Below are 22,614 nucleotides of genomic sequence, written 5' to 3'. Positions count from 1 at the left end.
CTTATCTATTTTATACATAGTAGTTTATATCTCAATCCCATACCCCTGTCTTGTCCCTACCCCCTTCCCTCTCCCCACTGGTAACCACTTGTTTGTCCTCTATATCCACAGGTCTGTTTCTTTTTTGTTACATTCACTAGTTTGTTTCATCTTTTAGGTTCCACATATAAGTGATAACATACAGTATTTGTCTTTCTCCGTCAGACTTATTTCACTAAGAAGTAATAATATCCATGGTAGTGCTAAGGGTTGAGGATTTGGGGCTTTTGGGGGGAGGGGGAATGGCAAAATACACATAAGATAAAATTTACCATTTTAACCATTTTTAAGAATATAGTTCTGTGGCATTAAGTGCGTCACATTGTTGTGCAACCATCCATCTCCGGAAAGTTTTCACCTTCCCAAACTGAAACTGTACCTATTAAACACTAAGTCCCCATTCCTTCCTCTCCCAACCCCTGAAACCACCATTCTACTTTCTGTCTCTGAATTTGACTCCTCTAAGTATCTTATATACGTGGAATCATGCAGTATTTGTCTTTTGGGGACTGGCATATTTCACTTATTAGCATGTCTTCAAGGCTCATCCATATTATAGCATGTGTCAGAATTTCCTTCCTTTTTTGTTCCTGTTTTTTGTTTGTTTTTTGGCTGTGCAGCTTGTGGGATCTCGGTTCCCTCACCAGGGATTGAACCTGGGCCCTTGACCGTGAAAGCATGGAGACCTAACCACTGGAGCACCAGGGAATTCCCCTTTCCCTTCCTTTTTTGAAACTGAATAATATTCCATTTTATGTATAGGCTGTATTTCGCTTGTCCACTCACCCACTGATGGACACCTGGGTTGTTTTCACCTTTGGGCTGTCGTGAATAGTGCTGCTGTGAACATGGACGTACATTCACAGTGTTGTACAACCTTCACCTCTATCTAATTCCGGAACATTTTCATCACCGCAAAAGGAAATTCTGTACCCATTAGGCAGTCACTCCCCATCCCTCTTTCCCCAGCCCCTGGCAACCACGGATCTGTTTTCTGTCTCTATGAAGTTGCTTCACATAAATGGAATCATACATGTGTGACTCTCTGTGTCTGGCTTCTTTCACTCAGCATCGTGTTTCAAGGTTCATCGGTGTTGTAGCTTGTGACAGCGATTTGAGGACTTTTTACAGTAGTTATGCTGGAGGCTGCTCACAGAAGCTCTAGTGAGCAGATTGTGAAATATTCAGAACATCTCAGAGCCTGCTATTTAACCATTGAGAGCTTAAAATTGGTCACAGTGGGAGTATTTACCCCACAGATATTGGCAAATGCTACACATCAGTATGGTTTGGGGGCTTTGAGACTCAGTTTGTAGGCACTGGCTTCAGAGCATCCCCATAATCCCCATCAGCATCCCTCCAGAGCTACCCCCAAATAAATTTTGGGGTGGCCAAAAAGTTCGTTCGGATTCCCCCATGTTCTGCAAAGAACCCGAACGAACGTTTTGGCCAACAATACATACTGTGAATAAAATGGTGCTCCTGCTGTAAAAGTGTTGCTTAAATGAAGCCCCAGATTCCAACTTCATGCCGGATATCTAAGCCTAAGGCAGTCTGTCTCCTGGCCTTTGTTCCCAGGTGACACCTGCCTTCCAGCTGCAAGGGAAGCCCCAGCTCTGGACTGCAGGGACGTTTGTCTGAGTCCCGTGCCACAGGGGTTCTGGGCCTCTCGGTGAGGAGCGTAAGCTGCAGGCACCCAGCTCAGCCAACAGAGTAGGAGCCTCCGCCCCTCAGCACTCGGGGTGGGGAAGGTGGGGTGGGCAGAATTGTTTGCCTGCCTCTAAGGCGCTAATTCGGTCGCTGGATCAGCCAGAGCAGCACCACCTGGGAACGTGCTGGAAATGCAAAATCTCAGTCTCCAACCGCGACTTTCTGAGTCACACCCTCTTGGAGTGGGGCCCCGACTCCTGTGTTGTGACCAGCCCCGCAGGGATTTCGAAGTTCCATCCAGCTCAACAGCCCCTGCACAAATGTGACAACCTGAAGAGCTGTCAGCCAGGCTGGAATCGAGCTGTGCCTTTCTGTTCCTGCGCCAGGTCACGTCGTTATCCACTCTCTGGCAAGCCCACCCACACAGGGCAGCTGGGTTCGGGCTTCACATTCATTCCCCAGACACAGGTGAATGCTCGCGAGAGGCGCTGATGCTTAGTGATTAGGACCCAGGGCTCTAATACCAAAGACATCCAGGCTGAAGCCTCAGTTCTTTCAAGCTGTGTGACCTCAGGCAAGTGTCTTAACCTCTCTGAGCATTTGTTTTCTCATCTGTACAATGGGGATAATAACATTAACTCATTCGTAGGTTGATCATCAGGGTAACTAACAGGAGATAATGTAAAAAGCATAGCTCTTAGCATTTAGTAAGTGCTCAATAAATAGCTGTATGGTTGGAGGGCTATTATTTGTAGCAGATACCCTTGGTGCCTGTCCCAGATTCCCTTTACCAGATTGATCATCCCCCAGCTGCTGCCAGTCATGGGTGCTCACAGCTCACAGCTGCAGTCACTTCTGGAGGGTTTCCCTTGACTGAGGGGAACCACTTCACCTGGGGATACCTGGGAAGTTATGCCTTCCATCCCTGGGGTGGCATGACCAGTGATTGACTGATTCGAGCCAAGCCCCCAGACCTCTGGGTGGGACAATCTCCACGGTACAATTCACACTCCAGAGCTCCCTGTGGATCACATTTCATACAATGGAACATTATCCAGCCTTTAAAAGGATGGAAATTCTGACACATGTAACAACATGAATGAACCTTGAAGGTGTTAAGTGAAATAAGCCAATCACGAAAAGACAACTACTGTGTGATTCCACTTATGTGGGGTCCCTAGAGTAGTCAAATTCATAGAGGCAAAAAGTAGAATCGTTCTTGCCAGGGGCTGGTGGGAAAAGGGGATTGGAAGTTAGTGTTTAGTGGGTACAGAGTTTCAGTTTGGGAAGATGAAAAAGTTCTGGAAATGGACAGTGGTGATGGTTGCCCGATATGTAAATATATTTAATGCCACAGAACTCTACACTTAAACAGGGTTACAATGTTGAATTTAATGTTACGTGTATTTTACCACAGGTGAAAAAAAGAGAATCCCATTTTAGGCTCTGCTTCTAAGGAATTCGACCTATGACAAAACTATTACACCTAATTTATAGCAAGGTAAACTGAGGCTCAGAGTGACTACAGGTATATCTTATGCTGTGGGGATGGAAAAGGTCACCACGTCTCAGGGTTATTGTGAGGGTGAAGTCCAATAACGATGCCTGTAAAGAGTACTGATCAAGGAAGAGTATTAACGATGAAAACGTGAGAGAGAGAGACTGGAAAAGAGACATGGTGGCTTCAACTGACTTATGGTCAAATGTTGGCAATTTCATATGGTTCAGCCTACTAGTAGTGTCTAGTCTTTAAGCTGGACAGCAGAATCAAAGACATTTCTGTCATTGTTATCTATTCAATCTTACATTCTTTAAATATTTCAAAATAAAAGATTTTGGATGGGGGGAATGGAGTAAATGGGGAGTAATGGAAGGGTTTGAATGGTATCCTGTCTTTGGCCAGAAACGCAAGGTTTTGATCAGACAGACCTGGGGGTGAACCCTGGCTCCATGCCTTTTTAGCTTTGTGACCAGGGGTAAGTCCTGTGACTTCTGGGGCCTCAGTTTTCTTATCTGTAAAATGGTGATAATAATACCAACCTAATAGAGCTGTCGTGCAGAGCGAGTGCATGGAAAGCAACACCTAGAACGAGGCACAGGTGCTGCTAGACGGTGGTGGGCGTGGTGGAGAGTGCAGTGGTGGTAGTGGATGGGATGGAGTGTTTGCTCCAAGCTTCAATCCCAGCCGATCCGCCTGCAAACCCTGTGCTCTATGCTCTGCCGCGTATTTCCAACACAAGATGAGATTAACAGCTGGAGCTGTCCAAGCCCAGCCTTGCCATCAAATGGAGTTTCAGGTATTTACAAAACTGCCGTGATTTCATCTGTCTTTTCTCCAAATTCACAAGCGGGGAATGTTCCCCAGCCTTCTGGAATCTGAAGATTTACCCTTTCTATGCCAGAGTACCAGTTGTTCTTGGTGAAATGTATGGAATAATGCAATAATTAATTGATGATGATGTTGATAGCTATACTTTTTACTTAGAAATGTCTCCATTTTTACCTTTTAAAAACGTTGCCCAGATTTGCCCTCCAGTCCCTCATCAGCCCTCTGCCCTTCATGCCCATGTCATCGCAGACTCCGTTTTTCAAAGCTCTGGGAGAAATGGGCATTACTCATTCCATATGACTCTCCTGGGAGGGTAGGGACTCATCTCTCCTGTTGCTGCTGTCACCCTGAAACTCACCACAGGGCTGGCAGAGAGCAGGAGTTTTGTGTTTGGGGGTGAGGAAGTTGGAGGAGACATGTATTTTTGCCTCTGAGTCTCAGATTAAGAAGTTGCTGCTCAGAAAAGTCAAGGCGTTTCCCAGAGTCACAAGAAGCAGCACAGTGTGAAGGAATGTATTGTGTTGAGAGTGGAGTCCATGGGGTCTCAAACTCAAATGCCTACAGAGCCAGACAAAGGGAACAAAGTGCCAAGTGAGTGGAACACAGAGCAAGTATAAAGATAAGTGGCAGGAGACTGTCAGGGCTGGTGGTTATTTGGAGAGGACAAGACTGTGGTCACCTGTGCATCGTGTGTCCCATCTACAGGGGATACACTGCCCTGGTCTAGCCACGTTGGTCCCTTATTAGAATGTGTGCCCCAGGTGGCCAGATATTCTACTTTTGAAAGAGATGTCGGGAATCTGGATTTTTATGTGAATTCTCCTAATTTTAAAACATTGGCATCCACTTTAAATTAAAAAAAAAAATACTGTGTGGGCAACTTTTGGTGGGCATAATGTTACCCTTAGGTGACCAAATTGTTACGTCCATTAGATATAGATAGAGGAGCGTAAATTCTGAAACACATGTACTTCCAACCAGTTTTTAGGTCTAGCGCAAGGATATCCTCATTCACATAACTTGCCATGTGAACAGGGCTCCCCCTGGAGTTGTGCAGTGCCCAACCCATCCAACTGTACTAGGCAGCCCTTAAAGTTGTCACCCTCCCCACAGTCCAACTCAACAGAAATGCCCACCCCCACCTCTCCTCCACCCATTCAACTCTCTAGACCATGAGAGAAAGCTTGTCACCTGTCTTGGACACAACAGCTATACTGCAAGGCCGTTGAGGAGGAGTTCTAGCCATCATGACCAGATTTGCTCTGTCCTCTAGGGTGGTGAAATTCCGTCGCACAGGCGAGAGCGCAAGGTCAGAGGACGACACGGCTTCGGGAGAGCATGAGGTCCAGATTGAAGGGGTCCGTGCAGGCCTAGAGGCCGTCGAGCTGGATGATGGGGCAGCTGTGCCTAAGGAGTTTGCCAATCCCACTGACGGTGAGGGGACCCTGAATTTGGGCCGTTGACCCAGGCCACAGTCAGGGGCTCTGAGGTACCAGGGTTGCCTCTCCAGGTGGTATGCTCAGAGGGATCTTGTGAAGGGGCAGGTAGGAGGGCCTGGAGGCCAGGGGTGACACTGGAAGTGTGGGGCTGGACCTACATGGCTTTCTTCAGCAGGCAGGGTTATATCATAATCCCTGACAGTCAACAACATTGACTAACACTTCGCTGAGGATGGCAGCCACAATGATGATGATGATGATGGTGATAGAGATGATAATGATGATGAGATGGTGATGATGATGGTGATGGTGATGATGATGATGATGCTAGAGATGATGATGGTGCTGATGATAATGTAATGATGATGGTGGCAATGGTGATTGTGAAGATGACAGTAGTGATTAGAGCAGCAGACACAGGCTGAGGATTTACTCTGTGCCAGGCACTGTTCTAAGCACTTTACACATCTTACCCATCTAATCTTCACAACAGTTCCAGCTGGAAGTATTACGATTATCTTTCCCATTTTCCAGGAGAGGACACGGAAGTACAGAAGGTTAAGTGTCTTGCCCAGGGTCACACAGCTAGGACTTAGCCAAGCTGGATTTACACCCAGGAAATCTGGCCTCAGAGCCCACATTCCTACCCATGACCCTGTGCTCCCTCTGAATACAGATGGTCAAACAAGAGACTTGAAGCGGTGCTAGGGGACCTGGTCTCCCCTCACCACCTGACGATGCTGATGGATGAAAACATTCTATGCATTCCTGAGAGCGATTCCCAACAAGAGAGAGGATTAATGGCTTGAGCCCAAGGCCTGTTGTTGGCAGATCTAAGGAGGCAATGCCTGGGGAGGAAGGGGAGGCAGAGGTTAGAAGCAGTGGCTTCAGGCTCGGGCTGGTCTGGGCTCAGTTCCCAGATCTCAGTGTGCCGGCTACGTTAGCAGTGGGCAAGTTCGTGTCCTCCTCTGTAAAATGGGGCTAAGACTGAGCCCCAGGGAGTGAATGAGATAATGTACATCAAGCTCTTAGGGCAGTGCCTGGCCCACAGGGAGCACTCCGTAAAGTCACCATTATATTATTACTGTTACTGTTCTTATTATTGATGATGTTATAGAACTCACTCTGCTTTCTCCTCAGTATTTTTACTGAAGGAAACCAGACCCTGCTGGTGTGATAAACACCAGCTCATACTTCTAGAGAAAATTATGATTGCTATAAGGGGCCCATGATTGAAATTCTAATAAGATGACAACTCCCAGCAGAGGCTGATGAGATCCTCAGAGGCCCCACAGGAAGGCCACCCAGCATGCTCCTTTAGTATTTTTATTTTTTAGTTCACTTTTTATTTTGGACTTTTTTTTTTTTTTTTGGCCTTGCTGTGCAGCATGCGAACCTTGGTTCCCCGACCAGGGATTGAACCTGTGCCCCCTGCATTGGGAGCGCAGAGTCTTAACCACTGGACTGTCAGGGAAGTCCCTGGATTATTTTAAATTTACAGAAAATTTGCAAAGATAGCACAGAGAGTTCTCGTATACTCTTTTTGTCTTTCTCAAAATCTTTTTTGTGTGTTTGTTATTTTTTCATATACTCTTCATGCAGCTTCCCCTAAAGTTAACATCTTACTTAACCATGGCACACTTGTCAAAACTAAGAAATTAACACCGGTGCAATACTATCCAAGAAACTCCAGACTTCATTCAGATTTCACCAGCTTTCCCAGCAGTGCTGTTACAGGAACCAATCCAGCACACCACATTGCATTTAGTCTTTTCGTCTTTCTCAAAACACTTATAAGCTTCTAAATTATATCCTTATTTTTTTCTGAGTATACAAATAATATGTGTTTATTTAGGAAGCATTCAGACATGATCGAAATGTACAAAAAAGTGAATGCTGACAGATAACCCTGTCGACAGTCTGTGGACACTTGCTTCCCGTGGTCCATCTTGCTTTGTTTTCTTAAAATTAGCAATATATACATCTTTCTATATCTGCCCATTTTTAAACAGATGGGTTGTATTTCATAATGTAGATATATAAACATTTAAATATAATATATAAAATAATTTAACCAATTCCCTGTTGATAGACATTCTGGGTGGTCCAGTTTTTCCTTTTGTAGAAACAGTGTTGCATTGGACTTTGCAGCAAGATATACCTTCATGCTTGCTGGAAGGCTTTTCTAGGATAAGTTCTAGAAGCAACAGGCACTGCCTTTAAAGAGCTTGGCCAGGGACACCCCCGCCCCCACCTAGGCCCCACACACTAGGACAACTGCGAGATGCACTGACTCCTTCCTCCACCTCCCCCTTCTCCTTCCCAGATACTTTCATGGTGGAAGATGCGGTGGAAGCCATTGGTTTTGGAAAATTTCAATGGAAGCTCTCTGTTCTCACCGGCTTGGCTTGGGCAAGTATCTCTGGGGACAGTGACCTCCCCTTCAGTTTCCAAGGAACACCTGTGCTGCTCAACTGGCTTTCCACGGTCTACATGGAAGGACACAGCTCCTTCCACATAGAGCCTTTGCTTGAATCAGCAGAGTTTGGGTTGAGTGACCCTGGGTGATAATGAAGGTCTGGGGGTTGGGGCTGCGGAGGTTAGGTGTGGTTGACAGTTGCCCTCAAGGAGAAGTTGAAGCTTCTGGTTAATTAAGTGGCTCTCAACCCTTTGAGGCTCAGGGCTTCTATAAGATTCTGATGTCATCTGTGAGGCTCACCCTAGAAAAACACGCACAGATCAAAATGTGCCTTTGTTTTAAGGGGCTCATGAGCCCTCGTCAAACTCCCTTAATCTACCTAAAGCAAATAATGCATCTGGACCGTTAATACAATTGAAATTGATTTTTGTGACTAGTGCAAGACTGAGATTTAACTACATAGTTTTCCAAACAGTCATCAATTTCCCCACATCATTTTTCCCACTAATTTGCAGAGCCGCCTTTATCATCCACCACATTCCCACGGCTACATGGGTTTGCTTCTTGACTCTCATTTCTGTGCCATTGCTCTGTCTGTTTAATCCAGTAAAGGTACCACTATATTTAATTACCAGGGCTTCCCAGTATGTTTTAATAATGTTAAAAGGTCACTCATTAACTATACTGACAATTCTACATGAACGATGACCAAAGAGAAACTAGTTTTTAATTGAGCTATAAGAGAAAAAAGTCATTGTCTCTCTACCTCTATAAAAATGTTTTTCTGATTTTCGAAATACGATATCTTACCACTTCATTCGGGGAGTGCCCCTAAGTTTTTCCAAACATGGGAGAACACACGCACACAAAGAATGTTGAATGTCTAGTTGTCAATTCCTGCATGGCACCACACTGTTTTAACTACTAGAGCTTTCAGTGTTTTTTGTTTTTGTTTTTGTTTTTTTTAACATCTTTATTGGGGTATAATTGCTTTACAATGGTGTGTTAGTTTCTGCTTTATAACAAAGTGAGTCAGTTATACATATACATATGTTCCCATATCTCTTCCCTCTTGCATCTCCTTCCCTCCCACCCTCCCTATCCCACCCTTCCAGGCGGTGCTTTGTTTCAGTGTGTTTTTAAAATTTAATTTAGCTATTGTATTTTTGACCGCTCTGCAGCGGCATGCAGGATCTTACTTCCCCGCCCTGGTCAAACCCGTGCCCCCTGCATTGGGAGGGTGGAGTCTTAACCACTGGACCTCCAGGGAAGTCCCAACTTTCAGTGTGTTTTGATGTGTGATAGGGCACTCAGCAGAAGGTAGAGGAGGGATTTTTGTACACACTCGCTTGGGGTCGTGGACTTGGTGAAGGGCCAGCCGTCCCCGGCCCGGGCAGCATCCTGGCCTCATGATGTTTGCTTGCTCCCTGCAGATGGCCGACGCCATGGAGATGATGATCCTGAGCATCCTTGCGCCGCAGCTGCACTGCGAGTGGCGGCTGCCCAGCTGGCAGGTGGCGTTGCTGACCTCGGTAGGCAGCCCAGCAGCCCTTTCCTGTTGTGCACATTTCTGGTCCCCCCGGGGGGGAGGGGTGGTTTCTGTAGGATGTCCCCCTCCTCCTTCTGCTGCCAAGGACTCAACAGAAAAGACTTAAACCCTGAATGGAAACACCATTACCTCAGATTCCTCCTCCCTTCTCCATCTCACGTATCCTGGCAGCTTTGCAGCCAACTCTAACCTCTCCTGGGGGTTCCAGCTACCTGGGGGCCCCAGATATCCTGCTCAATTGCCAGGAAGCTGGAACACGCCTGATCGTATCACTTAAACCTTATAAGCCTCACTCTTCCAAAAAGGAGATGCCAGTTCCTCCCACATGAGGGTGACTTGAGGATTGGAAACAACATAGTACATGTTCAATAAATTGTAGGAGCTGCTACTCCCTGGAACTAAGGCTTGGAGGAGCATGAGTCAGACGCTTAATTTTTGTCAGAGATAGTTCAACGGCAATCTTCTAAAAGGGAGGGGAATGGCCAGGCTGGATAAGAGGATAAAAATAATGATACCCACAAAAGCTAATGTTTATTGAGCATTTACAGTGCAAATGGCTTTATATACACTGTATACAATATATGTGCAATATACATTGTGCTTTTTAATCCTCACAATGCTATGAGGTAGGTACTATTATGAGCTGAGGAAGATGAGTGCAGAGAGGTTAAGTCACTCGCAAAAGGTCACACAGCCTAGCTAGTGGCAGAGTCATTGCTGACTAGGAATGCCTCCCAGAATGCTGTTTTTCTATGGACAACTGTTCTAGAATGGCCTGAGTGCCTTTGGCCTTTGGCAACAAGGCAATAAGGAACTTCATAAGCGCATACATCTGGATTTTTGTGGTTTAGTTACCTTGAGATGTGTGACCTTGAATGAGACACGTTCGGCTCTATTTCATCATCTGCAAAATAGGGGTGATAACGCCTGTTTGACTTCGGATGGTCAACAAAATCCCTAGAGTGCCTAGCACATGGTAGAGGTCGGGTAGATGATACTTCTTTCTTATATTCCTCATTCTCACTAATACCTCCTAAGGAATAATCACAGGTCTGTGTTTTTGTGATGCGAGGCCTTTTTGATCCCTTGTCATTGGTTCCTAACAGCCACCATTTATCAACGAGCACTTATATGCCAGCATCTGTGCTAGGGGTTTTCCATGCTTTACCTCTTTAACCCTCTCAACCTATGAAAGAGGTGCTGTTATTACTCCTCCCATTTCTACAGATAAGGACACTAAGTCTCAGACAGGTGCGATGACTTGCCCAAACTCACACAGCCTATCAGAGGCAGAGGCAGGATTGAAATCAAGGCCAGGCAGACTCAGAGCCCCTGCCCCCAGCTTACTGCCCTGGATCACTTTCCTATGGTATCAGGTTTGGACTCACGGGCTAGTAGAGCAGTGAAGTTCCATGGTCAAGTTTTCTGCAGAAAAGTTAGGGCACTGCAGGAGCTGCTTCAGCTGCATAAAGTACATAAGAAGGATGAGACTGACCATCGTTGCTGTCACAGGCAATAATACTGTGTGAGATTACCGTAATTACTGTGATATATAACCAGTACTCTGCAGTGCCTAGGTCTCCCCTGGGAGAGTGAGAATGGGGGAAAACGGGTGTTTACAGGGATGCTTGACTCTTTCGGGATGTAAGGATATCATTTAGCACGTGACTAAGGCCACACTTTACCCCAAGACAGTAATCATCAAACACTTTTGCTCTCGCTAATCTAGAAAAGAATTGTGTAAAAACTATGCAGCCCCCAGGAGTCTCACAAGTTTTTAAATTGACGTTAAAACTTTAAAATTATAGTTGCAGCTTATATAATTTCTGGAGTATTGAAATATTAAAAGTTCAAATTAAATTTTCATATCACTCTTTTCATTTTTTATTTTTTAAAAATTTATTTATTTATTTATTTATTTTTGGCTGCGTCAGGTCTCCGTTGCTGTGCGTGGGCTTCTTCTAGTTGCGGCGAGCGGGGGCTGCTCATTGTTGTGGTGTGTGGGCTTCTCATTGCGGTGGCTTCTCGTGTTGCGGAGCATGGCTCTAGGCGCGCGGGTTTCAGTAGTTGTGGCTCACGGGCTCTAGAGCGCAGGCTCAGTAGCGCATGAGCTTAGCTGTTTGGCGTCATGTGGGATCTTACCAGACCAGGGCTCAAACCCATGTCCCCTGCACTGGCAGGCAGATTCTTAACCACTGCGCCACCAGGGGAGTCCCATATCACTCTTTTTAATGTGTCCAATGGAATTGAAATATTTATCTGCTACCCACCATCACCCGTGTAAAAATAACATGAATAAGCTCTTCAGAAGAATTTGGAAATTTTGCATTGTCTTGTTTTCTTCTTGAACTGGTATTTTCATTCCATTTCTCCATATAAGTTTATCTTAATGTAATGTTTTATTATGCTTGAAAGTACTTCATTTGTCACCCTCTCATAGTTTTTGTGACATTTTAAGTTATTGTTTTTAATTTTCTGAGACCATAAGGCTCTGAGTATTAACATTTTTCTCCTGCAGTAAGTTATCATGATAATTTTTAGTAATAAGCAACAGATCAAAACAAGATAGAATTAATTTTGATAAATAATTGCTAAACATAAGTCACCTTATCAGGAACACACCTCTTCATGAGGGCTACGGAATGTTTCCCAATTATGTCATGCATTCTTGAATCATTACTTATTGCTAAAATGAGACAGGGTTCAGCCACTAGGCTACTCCTACTTTTCATATTTATTGAATGGATATGAATATGAAAGGCTTTGTTCACATATAAAAACTTTGGGGGGAGGAAACTGAAGGAGTTTTGTAATAACTCAATAAACTAATGCCACTTGATGTTTTTCAACAACTTCCAAGTTTCGTGCTGAAGAGCACACAAAAGTCGTTTATGAAAAATTATTTTTAGTGATCTAATTTGCTGACAGCTTGATTAGGCTTTCCTGCAATTTGGTTAAAAATAATAAAATGGGGCTTCCCTGGTGGCACAGTGGTTGAGAGTCCGCCTGCCGATGCAGGGGACGCGGGTTCGTGCCCCGGTCCGGGAGGATCCCACATGCCGCGGAGCGGCTGGGCCCGTGAGCCATGGCCGCTGAGCCTGCGCGTCCGGAGCCTGTGCTCCGCAGCGGGAGAGGCCACAGCAGTGAGAGGCCAGCGTACGGCAAAAAAAAAAAAAAAAAAAAAAAATAATAATAATAATAATAATAAAATGGAATTGGAATCAAGATGACTTGCGAAAGGATTTGTAACTGTGTCATTGGTGTCCTTCTGGAGGCATCCTGGAGGGTTTAACCTCAAACCAATGTACTGTGAGGTGCATTGGGAGGATGCGGTAGGGAGAAGTGGGGGAGGGGTGGTTGAGAAAGGGAGGAGGGAACTGGTGAGACCCCTAACCTGTTCTCAGGAAAGAATCTCTATGGAAGTTGAGGACCTGGAAGTGAATTCCTTTAAAACTATCCAACTCTGCTTCTCCCTTGGAACACCTCTGTGTAGCCGGTTTGGAGCCCTCTGCTCTAGGCCATGCCTGGAGGAATGCTTTTGGGTTCAGACCACACTAAGCAGTGCCATTCCCGTCTCTGGGCCTCAGTGGCCTTATATGTAAACTGGGGATAATAATAGTACCCACTCCTTAGGGCTGCTGTGAGAATTAGGTAAGACATATGTAAAAAGCATTCAGTGTGGTGTCTGACACTTGGTGAGTGCTCCGGAAGGGATAGAACAGTGAAGAGAGCTCTAGTCGGCCTGTTTGGGTTTAAGACCTGTCTCTACCCTCTCCTCCCTGGGATAAGAGCAGGTTTCTTAAAACTTCTAAACCTCAAGCTACCCATCTATAAAATGGGTATGAGCATTTATAACTCATCTGCTCTGATCAAGGGTTAACAACGGAACAAGTACTTTGCCCAGCACACGGTGAGCACTCCATGGTTGCCGTCTCTTGCTAATGGCTTACAACTCCCATCCTAACCTCCTGTCTCCTGTTTTCATATCCTCCGAACTCTACCTTGGAACCTTTAACATTTTTTTAGCCATAAGACATTTCTTGGGTTTGGTGAGAAATTGGTAAAATACTAGCTCTGCAGCCATGCAGCCTGATTCCAGCCCAGGCTGCATCACTTACACTTGTGTGACCCAGGCCATGTGACCTCCCCTCTCTCAGTCTCTGTTTCCTCATCTGTGAAATGGGGATAATAATAGCACCCGCCCCATAGGATTGTTGTGAGGCTTAAACAGTAACATGAAGCATGTAGACTAGTATTTGCATCTCAACACGTTCTCAGTAAAGCTTGCTTCATTCTTATTACAGGAGTGTGATGTCACACTTTCAATTTGGTGTTCCTTTTCTCCACGATGCTCCGTGTCATTATCTAACAGAAACTGTCTTTGCCCACACAGGTGGTCTTTGTCGGCATGATGTCCAGTTCTACCCTCTGGGGAAACATCTCAGACCAGTATGGCAGGAAAACAGTAAGGCAACTTCTCCTAAGCTCGTGTCCTCTGGGTTATCTTTGTGATGGCATTGACAAAGTAGCAAAACTTATGCTGACTGAGCATTTGGTGGGGGTCTAATTAATTCAGGGATACACTGAAGGGCAAAGAGAAGATGTTGCTCTGAGGCTGTGGACTCTTGAAATCACATATCCCTAGTGGGACCCAAGGATGTGCATTTCAGAACATAGAAGATGCTGGTGGTTCCCACCCCCATCCCCTTGGCGCTCAATCTGTCTGTGCCACAGTTTCCTCATCTGTCAATGGTATAATAATAGTCTTCCCCATAGGGCTGTTACGGGGAGTAAATGACCCTTGTGACAGAAAGCTTTTGACACAGAGGAAATGTTTCTTCAATTTCCATTATCCTTCCTATTTGCCAAGCTCACGGTGCCAATAAATGGCAAGGCCAGTGTTAAAATGCAGGTGCATCTGGCTCCAGAGTTCGCATCCATCACCTTGACCTTGGCTGCTGGGAGACATCACTGAACGATTCCCTGGAATTCAGTTGATTAGTTGAACATTCATCCACCCCAGATAGATGAAGCCTGGAGGGGGCTGCCTGCAGAGGGTTCCTCCAGATCTCCTGAGCAGCTTGCTAAATACCACACCCAACATAAAGCTGGCGTGACCGGAGAGAGAGCGAGAAAGCGCCGCCAGATTGAAGAGCCTCCTTCTCCCCAGCATGGAATTCTGGCCCAACCTCGTGGAGGATGGATCCGGCTCTAATTATAAAGCTTCCCCAGAACTCCTCCAGGACCAGCAGGCGAGCCAGACAGCTGGCGAGTCTTGGCAAGCTCGGAGAACCTCCTCTCAGCTCCCTGATCTTCCTTGGCTCAGCTGGGAGGTTTCTGTGAGGGCGTCTGCTGCGTGACTTTGCAGGAGGATCACATGTGGGGCTAGGACTCGGTGGAACGCTTTTTTTTTTTTTTTTTTTTGCGGTACGCGGGCCTCTCACCGTTGTGGCCTCTCCCGTTGCGGAGCACAGGCTCAGCGGTCATGGCTCACGGGCCCAGCTGCTCCGCGGCATGTGGGATCTTCCCGGACCGGGGCACGAACCCGTGTCGCCTGCATCGGCAGGCGGACTCTCAACCACTGCGCCACCAGGGAAGCCCCAAGAACGCTTTGATTCCTACAGAAGTTTCTACAGCCTGGGGACTTGTGGCAGCCGCAGAAAGGAAGGGCAACTGTGGGTGTGTGGCCTTGCACAGATGGAGATAAACTCATCCGGGTTCATAACGTAGCGCCCCCTGTCGAGCGAGGTAACGTTGAGACAGCTGCTTTACCTCTCTGAGCCTCAGTTTTCCCATCGGCAAAATAGGGTTGACAACAGTAGGAGCTCAAAGGATTGCTGGGAGGATTAAGTAAGAAAATGTAGGGCTTCCCTGGTGGCGCAGTGGTTGAGAGTCCGCCTGCCGATGCAGGGGACGCGGGTTCATGCCCCGGTCCGGGAAGATCCCACATGCTACGGAGCGGCTGGGCCCGTGGGCCATGGCCGCTGAGCCTGTGCTTCCGGAGCCTGTGCTTCCGGAGCCTGTGCTCCGCAGCGGGAGAGGCCACAATGGTGAGAGGCCCGCGTACCGAAAAAAAAAAGAAAGAAAATGTATATAATACACTTAGAACAGTATTTACAGATGCATGGTTAGCCCGTGATTAATGGTAACTACTTTTGGTTGGGACTCGAAAAAAAAAGATTTAGAATGTGATCAGGTCATCCTCTAGTTCAAAGGCTACAGGACCACGTTATCTCTAAGGAGGAAAAGGAGGTGGCTGGCAGGCACTGGGCCTCTCTTTTCAATATTTTGAAGATCCTCGGGTTTCCTTGCCTGTGACTATTTTCCTTGTGCTTGAGAAAGATTGGAGAGTACCAGGAGACTTGAGCCAGACAGTCCTGCAGGAGACTGAGCAATGCTCATGGCGATGAGATCAGCATGCTCCTCTGGGGTTGCAGGCCTGGCATCCAAGTGGCAGCAAGATGAAAGCCTTTCCAGGCTCCAGGTGGCAAACAGGTGGGCCATGAGCCAAATGTGGCCCCCAGATGTGTATAATTTATCCCATGCAATGCTTTATGGGATTTTGAATCAGTTGCCTCCGCTTCAAAATTCACATATTTTTGCATAAAAGCAAAAAGAGATGTGGGTTTTTGGAAAGCTGCGTTATCCGGCAGCTTGGGATCCACACTCTGTGATGGTAGCTTTTGTCTGGAGCTGAGGCTGGCAAGGCAGGGCAAGTTCTCTTTCATTCACCCAGGCCCACCTGTCCTCGCTGCATTTACACCTGCATCATGTGTGTATGTTCTCTGCCAGGGGTAATGGGGAGCCGTCAAAGGTCCTGGAGGAGGGGAGTGGCTCATTCAAAGTACAGCTTCGGGCATTAGACATCCTGGCTCCAGTTTTGACTCTGCTGATCCTGAACAAATCACTCAGCTCCGTCGGCCCTCAACGTGCTGATTCATAAAGTGGTCATGAAAATAACGTCTTTCCACAGGCCACTGTGAGGATCCAGTGTAATGATGGGGCTGCGATTTAAGAAATGCAAATGAAAGTTCCATGAAGTCAGAGACTCTGGCTGTCATGTGGCCTGCCCTAGCCCAGGACAAAGCCAAGTGCTTAGCAAGCAGTAGGCTGTCAATGTGTGCAGAGTGAATGGATGAATGAATGAATAATGTATATTAGGACCTCAACTGCCAGGCACACAACAGGTGCTCAATACATGTATAGTGAACAAATGAGTGAATGAATGAATGATACATTTCAGTACCTCTAGTGCTGGGCACACAGCAGGTGTTCGATACCTGTGTATTGAATGAATGAATAATATATATCAGTATCTCTAAGTGTCTGGTATACTGCAGTCACTCAATACATGCTGATTGTTGAATGAATAACTGAATCAGCAAATTAATGCATGTATAATATCTATCCGTCTATCTCTAGAGCCTGGTATACAGAGGATGCTTAATAAATATGGAAGGAAGAAAGGAAGGGAGGGAGGGAGGAAGGGAGGGAGGGGTAACAATCTAAAAGGCAGAACAGATGTTAGGTAGAATGACAACTGTAGGTAATGAGAAGCCCAAAGGACATTTCTGCAGAGTCCCCAAGCAGTGCTTAGATGGGGCTTGTTGGCACTGCCGGTGCCTTTGCAATAGCTATAACAGTACTTCCAAACGGTTGCTGAGTCCTCATTTTCTGGGCAGCTGGAAAGCCCTGGCATAGACGGGCAAATGCAGAGCCAGCTGTACCCTGCTATGACCTGACAGGACAGATCAGCCTGCTTGTCTTTGCTGCCTGGTATGGGGGCACCCGGTGACCTCACTGGGATAGCACAGTTGCCGGGCAGCCCCGTGAGAGAGGCTTGGCTGCCACGTGCCAGTCTGGGTGCCCTCCTCTCTCCCCTCTCCTCTTCTCCTGCTGTTTTCCTTCTGTTCTTTTATTTTCTCTGCTGCTAATGATGTCTTGTTACTGATTCAAGACTCGTTGGGTTCCAAGAAAGAAAATCCCTATTAAGTTAGCTTAAGTCAAAAGAAAGGAACCAAGTATATGTGTGGCAGGTACCAATATCATAGCCCTGGGTTTAGGGGAACAGAAAGGTTGCTTTATTATTTATTAATTATTATTGTTATTCATTATTACAATAGATCCAGGTTTTCCTGGGCTTGAATAATTCCTGCTCCACCTGTTCTCTTATATACGTCATATCTCTCTTTATATCAACATTTTTTTAAATCCTCAAATGCATGTTTTTTGAAAAGGAAACTTGATAGAGAGTCTTAAATGGGAAATCAATAGCAACTGCACTAAATAGGAAGTATCTGCAAAAATAAATACAAAGAAAACAATGTTATAAAATTCTAGCTGGGGGACTTCCCTGGTGGCGCAGTGGTTAAGAATCTGCCTGCCAATGCAGGGGACACGGGTTTAAGCTCTGGTCCGGGAAGATCCCACATGGTGTGGAGCAACTAAGCCCCTGAGCCACAACTACTGAGCCTGCGCTCTAGAGCCCGCGAGCCACAACTACCGAGCCCTTGTGCCACAACTATTGAAACCCACGCACCTAGAGCCCGTGCTCCGCAATAAGAGAAGCCACCGCAATAAGAAGCCCACACACCACAACGAAGAGTAGCCCCTGCTCGCGTCAACTAGAGAAAGCCCATGCGCAGCAACGAAGACCCAACACTGCCCAAAATAAATAAATAAATAAATAAATAAATAAATTCTAGCTGGTATGGTTGCCCCACTGCCCTCTTTGTTAAAGTGAGAGATTAGCAGATGTTTAAAAAGGTGTTAAAGACAGACCAGCAGGGTTAAGAATCCACCTGCCAATGCAGGGAACACGGGTTCAAGCTCTGGTCCGGGAAGATGCCACATGCCATAGAACAGCTAAGCCCATGAGCCACAACTACTGAAGCCTGCGCGAATAGAGCCCTTGCTCCGCACAAGAGAAGCCACCGCAGTGAGAAGCCCGCGCACCACAGCGAAGAGTAGCCCCCGCTCGCCGCAACTGGAGAAAGCCGGCGGGCAGCAACGAAGACCCAATGTAGCCAAAAATAAATAAATAAATTTAGAAAAGAAAGGCAGACCAGCACCACATGGATACTTCCTCTTGGGCGTAATCAGACAAGTGAAGGTTCAAATGAAAAGGAGATCGCCTGCTTGCAAGGTGATGCAAAGTTATTTAAAACATTCTCTCTTCCACCTAAAATTGTTTTCCAAAAGACCTGAAATCATCTGGTAGACCTCCAAATTCCCTCTCTAGTCCCTTTTAATTCATTTTCATTTTAAAGCTAAAATTAGTATGTCTTACGCTTTCTCCCTGAAGCATGGGGGTATGGGGAGCTGGCAGAAGGGTGAACTCAATCCTACAGATTTAGGAAGAGTGCTGCAGAGGGAGGTCTGCTCAGACCTCATGTGGCGGGTCTAAAATTCATGTTAAATTTGCACTCTACTCCATAATACATTTGGTGTTGGTTGTGTTATAAAAACTCTATTTTAAATTACATTCACCCTTAATTTTTTTTCAGTCTCTAAGGGTAATTGACACTCCAGGAATATGTACCAGGTTTGTCCTGCAGTACTGTGTTCCTAGGTGGTTTTCAACCCCATCGAATACAATGTCTTTTTGTTTTTGGCTGCACCACGCGACTTGCGGGATCTTAGTTCCCTGACCAGGGATCGAATGTGGGGCATGGCAGTGAAAGCACTGGGTCCTAACCACTGGACTGCCAGGGAATTCCCTACAGTGTCCCCTTTATTTAAAAAAATTATAAAATTTTTAATAGTGCCCCTAATAATCCAGAAATAATTTCAAAGATAAAATAACCTAGCTGCTTACACAGTTTTAAAAAAGAAGTCAGGGACTTCCCTGGTGGTCCAGTGGTTGGGACTTCATACTTGCACTGCCAGAGGCCAGGGTTCAATCCTTGGCCAGAGAACTAAGATCCCGCAAGCCTCGCGGCGTGGCCAAAAAAAATTAAATAAAAAAATAAAAATAATAAAAAAGAAGTCAGTTATAATGCTCTAACTATGATACAAGGGAGAAAATTTTTAAAGGAGGTAATTAATAAATTTACTTTCAGTATGCAAATATTCACATACAACTCTGCCTAGATCCTAAAAGGAAGTAGTTACTATTTGCCCCAATTATAAATAAGTTTGGATTTAATGGAATCTTGTCAATGCTTTTTCTTTATATCTGACGTTTTGAAATAAGATTCAGATCAATCTATTCATAGATACACATAGAAGCCCCATAAATGCAGACAGATGCCGAAGTGTTCCCTCAGTCACTCAACTATCACACGCAGCGTTGCCATTGGCAACACGGTTTTCTGAAATGATGAACCATTTTGTAAAATTCTGGATAAAACAAAGTGTATCCTCCTTTGATGTACCTAGAAGTTGCATTCCTGAAAAATTACGTGACCCACCTTCCAAAATCCTGTTTATATGTAAACTAGAGTGAAGATCTAGGCGCTGATAACCATAAACAGTTTTCAACTGCACGATGGTCGGGTGGGAAGTTTGATTCGAGCTGGTGCAGGACACAGGAGAAGTCTTTATTAGGTCTCACGTGCTGTGAGACATCTAACATCTCTGGGATGTATCTGTTAAATGCCAATCATTGGGACAGCCAAGAATGACCCACAGTTTTCCCCCACACCCCCTCAGGGTGGGTGCCACCCATGCAGAGAACCCCGGGCATCCCCTTGGCTGTGTGGCTCACCCTTTACCGTGACCCTATTGGTGACTTTGAACATGTGCAGGGGACATGTGACCTGGAGATGCTGAGAAGCCCTGTGTCTTCCTTCTCCGCAGGGGCTGAAGATCAGTGTGCTCTGGACCCTGTACTATGGCATCCTCAGTGCTTTCGCGCCCGTGTACAGCTGGATCCTGGTGCTCCGGGGCCTGGTGGGCTTCGGGATCGGAGGGGTCCCCCAGTCGTAAGTAAAGACCCAGCTCTGGCCACCCAGCCAGACAGCCAGCCAACTATGTTCATGGCCTCAGAGGGATGCAAAGATGGTACATACACTAGGGCTTCTGGTATCCAGGGGCTCTGGATGGAGCCAGAGAATGGTGTCATTGTCACTATTATAATGATTACCAACAGCAAAAGCAACACGGTAGCTGGAAGGTCGTAGATGTGAAATGATAATAAGATAATAGAGCTAGCATTGATTGGACGTTTCTCTTTGACACAGCACAGCAGCCCCAGAAGATGTTGGGGGGCGTGTTGAATTAGTGCAGTCTCCACTTTACAGCTGAGAAAACTGAGTCTCAGCGGGTGAAATCATTTGCCCAAGTCACAGAGGCTGCAGGTGGAACTAAGAACCTGAGTCTGTCCGCCTGTAACATCTGTGCCCTTAACTATACTGCGTGCTGCCTCTTACCCTCTTCGGACCTAACCAGGAGGCAGGGGATGGGGCTAATGATCTGTAAGTTATGTGTTATTTTGTTGTTGCTGTTGTTAAGATACTGAGAGTAGTCAGACTTGTAGGAAGAAGTCACTGTCTCCTGGGAGACTGGGGAATCCTGAAGCAGAGGTTGGCAGGTGGTGGCAGGTGGGCCGAATCTGACCTGATTACTGGGTCTCTAAATAAAGTTTTATTGGAACACAGCCGCACCATACATTTATGTATTATCTACGCCTGTTTTCATGCTACAGCAACAGAGTTGAGTTGTCTCAGTAGAGACTGTATGGCCTGCAAACCTGACATATTTACTATTCAGCCCTTCATAGAAAGTGTGTTTAGGAATTCTCTGGTGGTCCAGTGGTTAGGACTCTGCGCTTTCACTGCCGAGGGCCTGGGTTCCATCCCTAGTTGGGGAACTAAGATCCTGAAAGTGGCAGTGTGGCCAAAAAAAAAAAAGTGTGTTGACCCCACTCTCAAGGATGATGATTAATAGCCAATATTTAGTGTTTATTAAGGAGCAGGTGCTGTTCTAAACAGTTTGCCCAGATTGTCTCATTTAATCCCCCAAATTTCCCTATGAGGTAGATTCTATTATTAACCCCATTTTACAGATAAAGAAACTGAGGCACAGAGAGGTAAAGTAACTTGCCCCAGGTGACACAGCTACAAGAGGCAGAGTTGGAATCTGAACCCACTCCCTCTAACTCCAGAGCCTGGGCTCTAACCATTGCATTTTACTGCCTTGCTATGAAGGATTAAAAGGATTTGGAAAGACCCAGAGGAGACTGGGGAAGATGTAGGATATCTCATAGGAAGGGAATTTCATGAAAAGAGGAAGCCGTAGCTGAGTCTGAGGAAGGCTAATGGTCCAGTTCAGATAGCTTGTTAGGCTGAGATACATGAGAATTGAAAACTGAGATGGGACAGATAGACCGGGGCAAGCTTCTTAAAGGTCTTGAATCCCAGGCCAAAGGGATTGTCTATAGACAGTGGGGAGCCACTGAAAGTTCTTGAGCAGGAGAGATACTTTAAAAGTATTAATCTGGCAGTGGTGGGTTGGACAGGTTGGAGATAGGGAACCCTACTGCAATAATTGAGGAAAATTTTGCACAAGGACCAGGTGATTTCTTTCTAGTTTATTCATTCATTCAACCAACATTTCTTGAGCTCCTGCTATGACGTGGGCCAGTGCTACGTCCTGGGGGTACAGCAGTGAGCCAAACAGGCACGGTTTCTGTTACAGGCTGGCGTCCTGGGAAACAGACTGAGATAGAGATTTGTGTGCAAGAGGGGGCCAGGATCAACACCTGTAAGGGAGTGAGAAAAACGGGCATGGGCAGAGGGAGAAGCTGAGTGGCAATGCGATTGTAACAGCCGATGGGGGCCTCAGCCAATCCTGTAGGGGTTCGGAAGCTGGGATGGCTTTTTAGGGTTGTTCCAAATTGAGGCATGGGGGCTGGGCCTTTGTACCCACACATCAGCCACCTTGGATGTGGGCTGTCCGCAAGGAGGGAACATGACCTTGGGGAAGTCAGCTATTTTTGGCCAAGGCAATTCCTGCAAGGGCCTCAATTCTGAGCTCTTAGCAGGCAGTACTCCTGGTCATTCCAGAGGGACCGTATGCCTCAGCCCTGAAGGGGGAATCCAGGCATCACAGCATCCACTACAGTCCATTCCCTGGACCCTTTGGATGTGCTCGCATCGTATAATAAGTTCACCCCGTCTGGGAACAGCTCCTCCAGGATTCTGGTTGGTCTTTTCCCTGAAAAGACTTATAAAAGGATGGCTAGTGA

At 46.2% G+C, this 22,614-nt stretch overlaps 1 protein-coding gene across 1 annotated transcript in view; it reads left to right on the top strand.

Moving 5' to 3' along the window:
- SVOP (SV2 related protein) overlaps positions 1 to 22,614 on the top strand; it is an 83,482-nt gene that overhangs the window by 15,320 nt on the left and 45,548 nt on the right. The window contains exons 2-6 of the mRNA XM_060120963.1: positions 5,292 to 5,452; positions 7,784 to 7,869; positions 9,310 to 9,408; positions 13,819 to 13,890; positions 20,226 to 20,350. Of these exons, the coding sequence (XP_059976946.1) occupies positions 5,292 to 5,452; positions 7,784 to 7,869; positions 9,310 to 9,408; positions 13,819 to 13,890; positions 20,226 to 20,350 (543 nt within the window). The remainder of the gene's footprint in view (positions 1 to 5,291; positions 5,453 to 7,783; positions 7,870 to 9,309; positions 9,409 to 13,818; positions 13,891 to 20,225; positions 20,351 to 22,614) is intronic.

The sequence above is a fragment of the Lagenorhynchus albirostris genome, chromosome 14, assembly GCF_949774975.1.
Source record: "Lagenorhynchus albirostris chromosome 14, mLagAlb1.1, whole genome shotgun sequence".
In the NCBI taxonomy this organism is placed as follows: Eukaryota; Metazoa; Chordata; class Mammalia; order Artiodactyla; family Delphinidae; genus Lagenorhynchus; species Lagenorhynchus albirostris.
The sequence above is the reverse complement of the archived record's forward strand: the minus strand, read 5'-3'. Positions and strand labels throughout refer to the sequence as shown.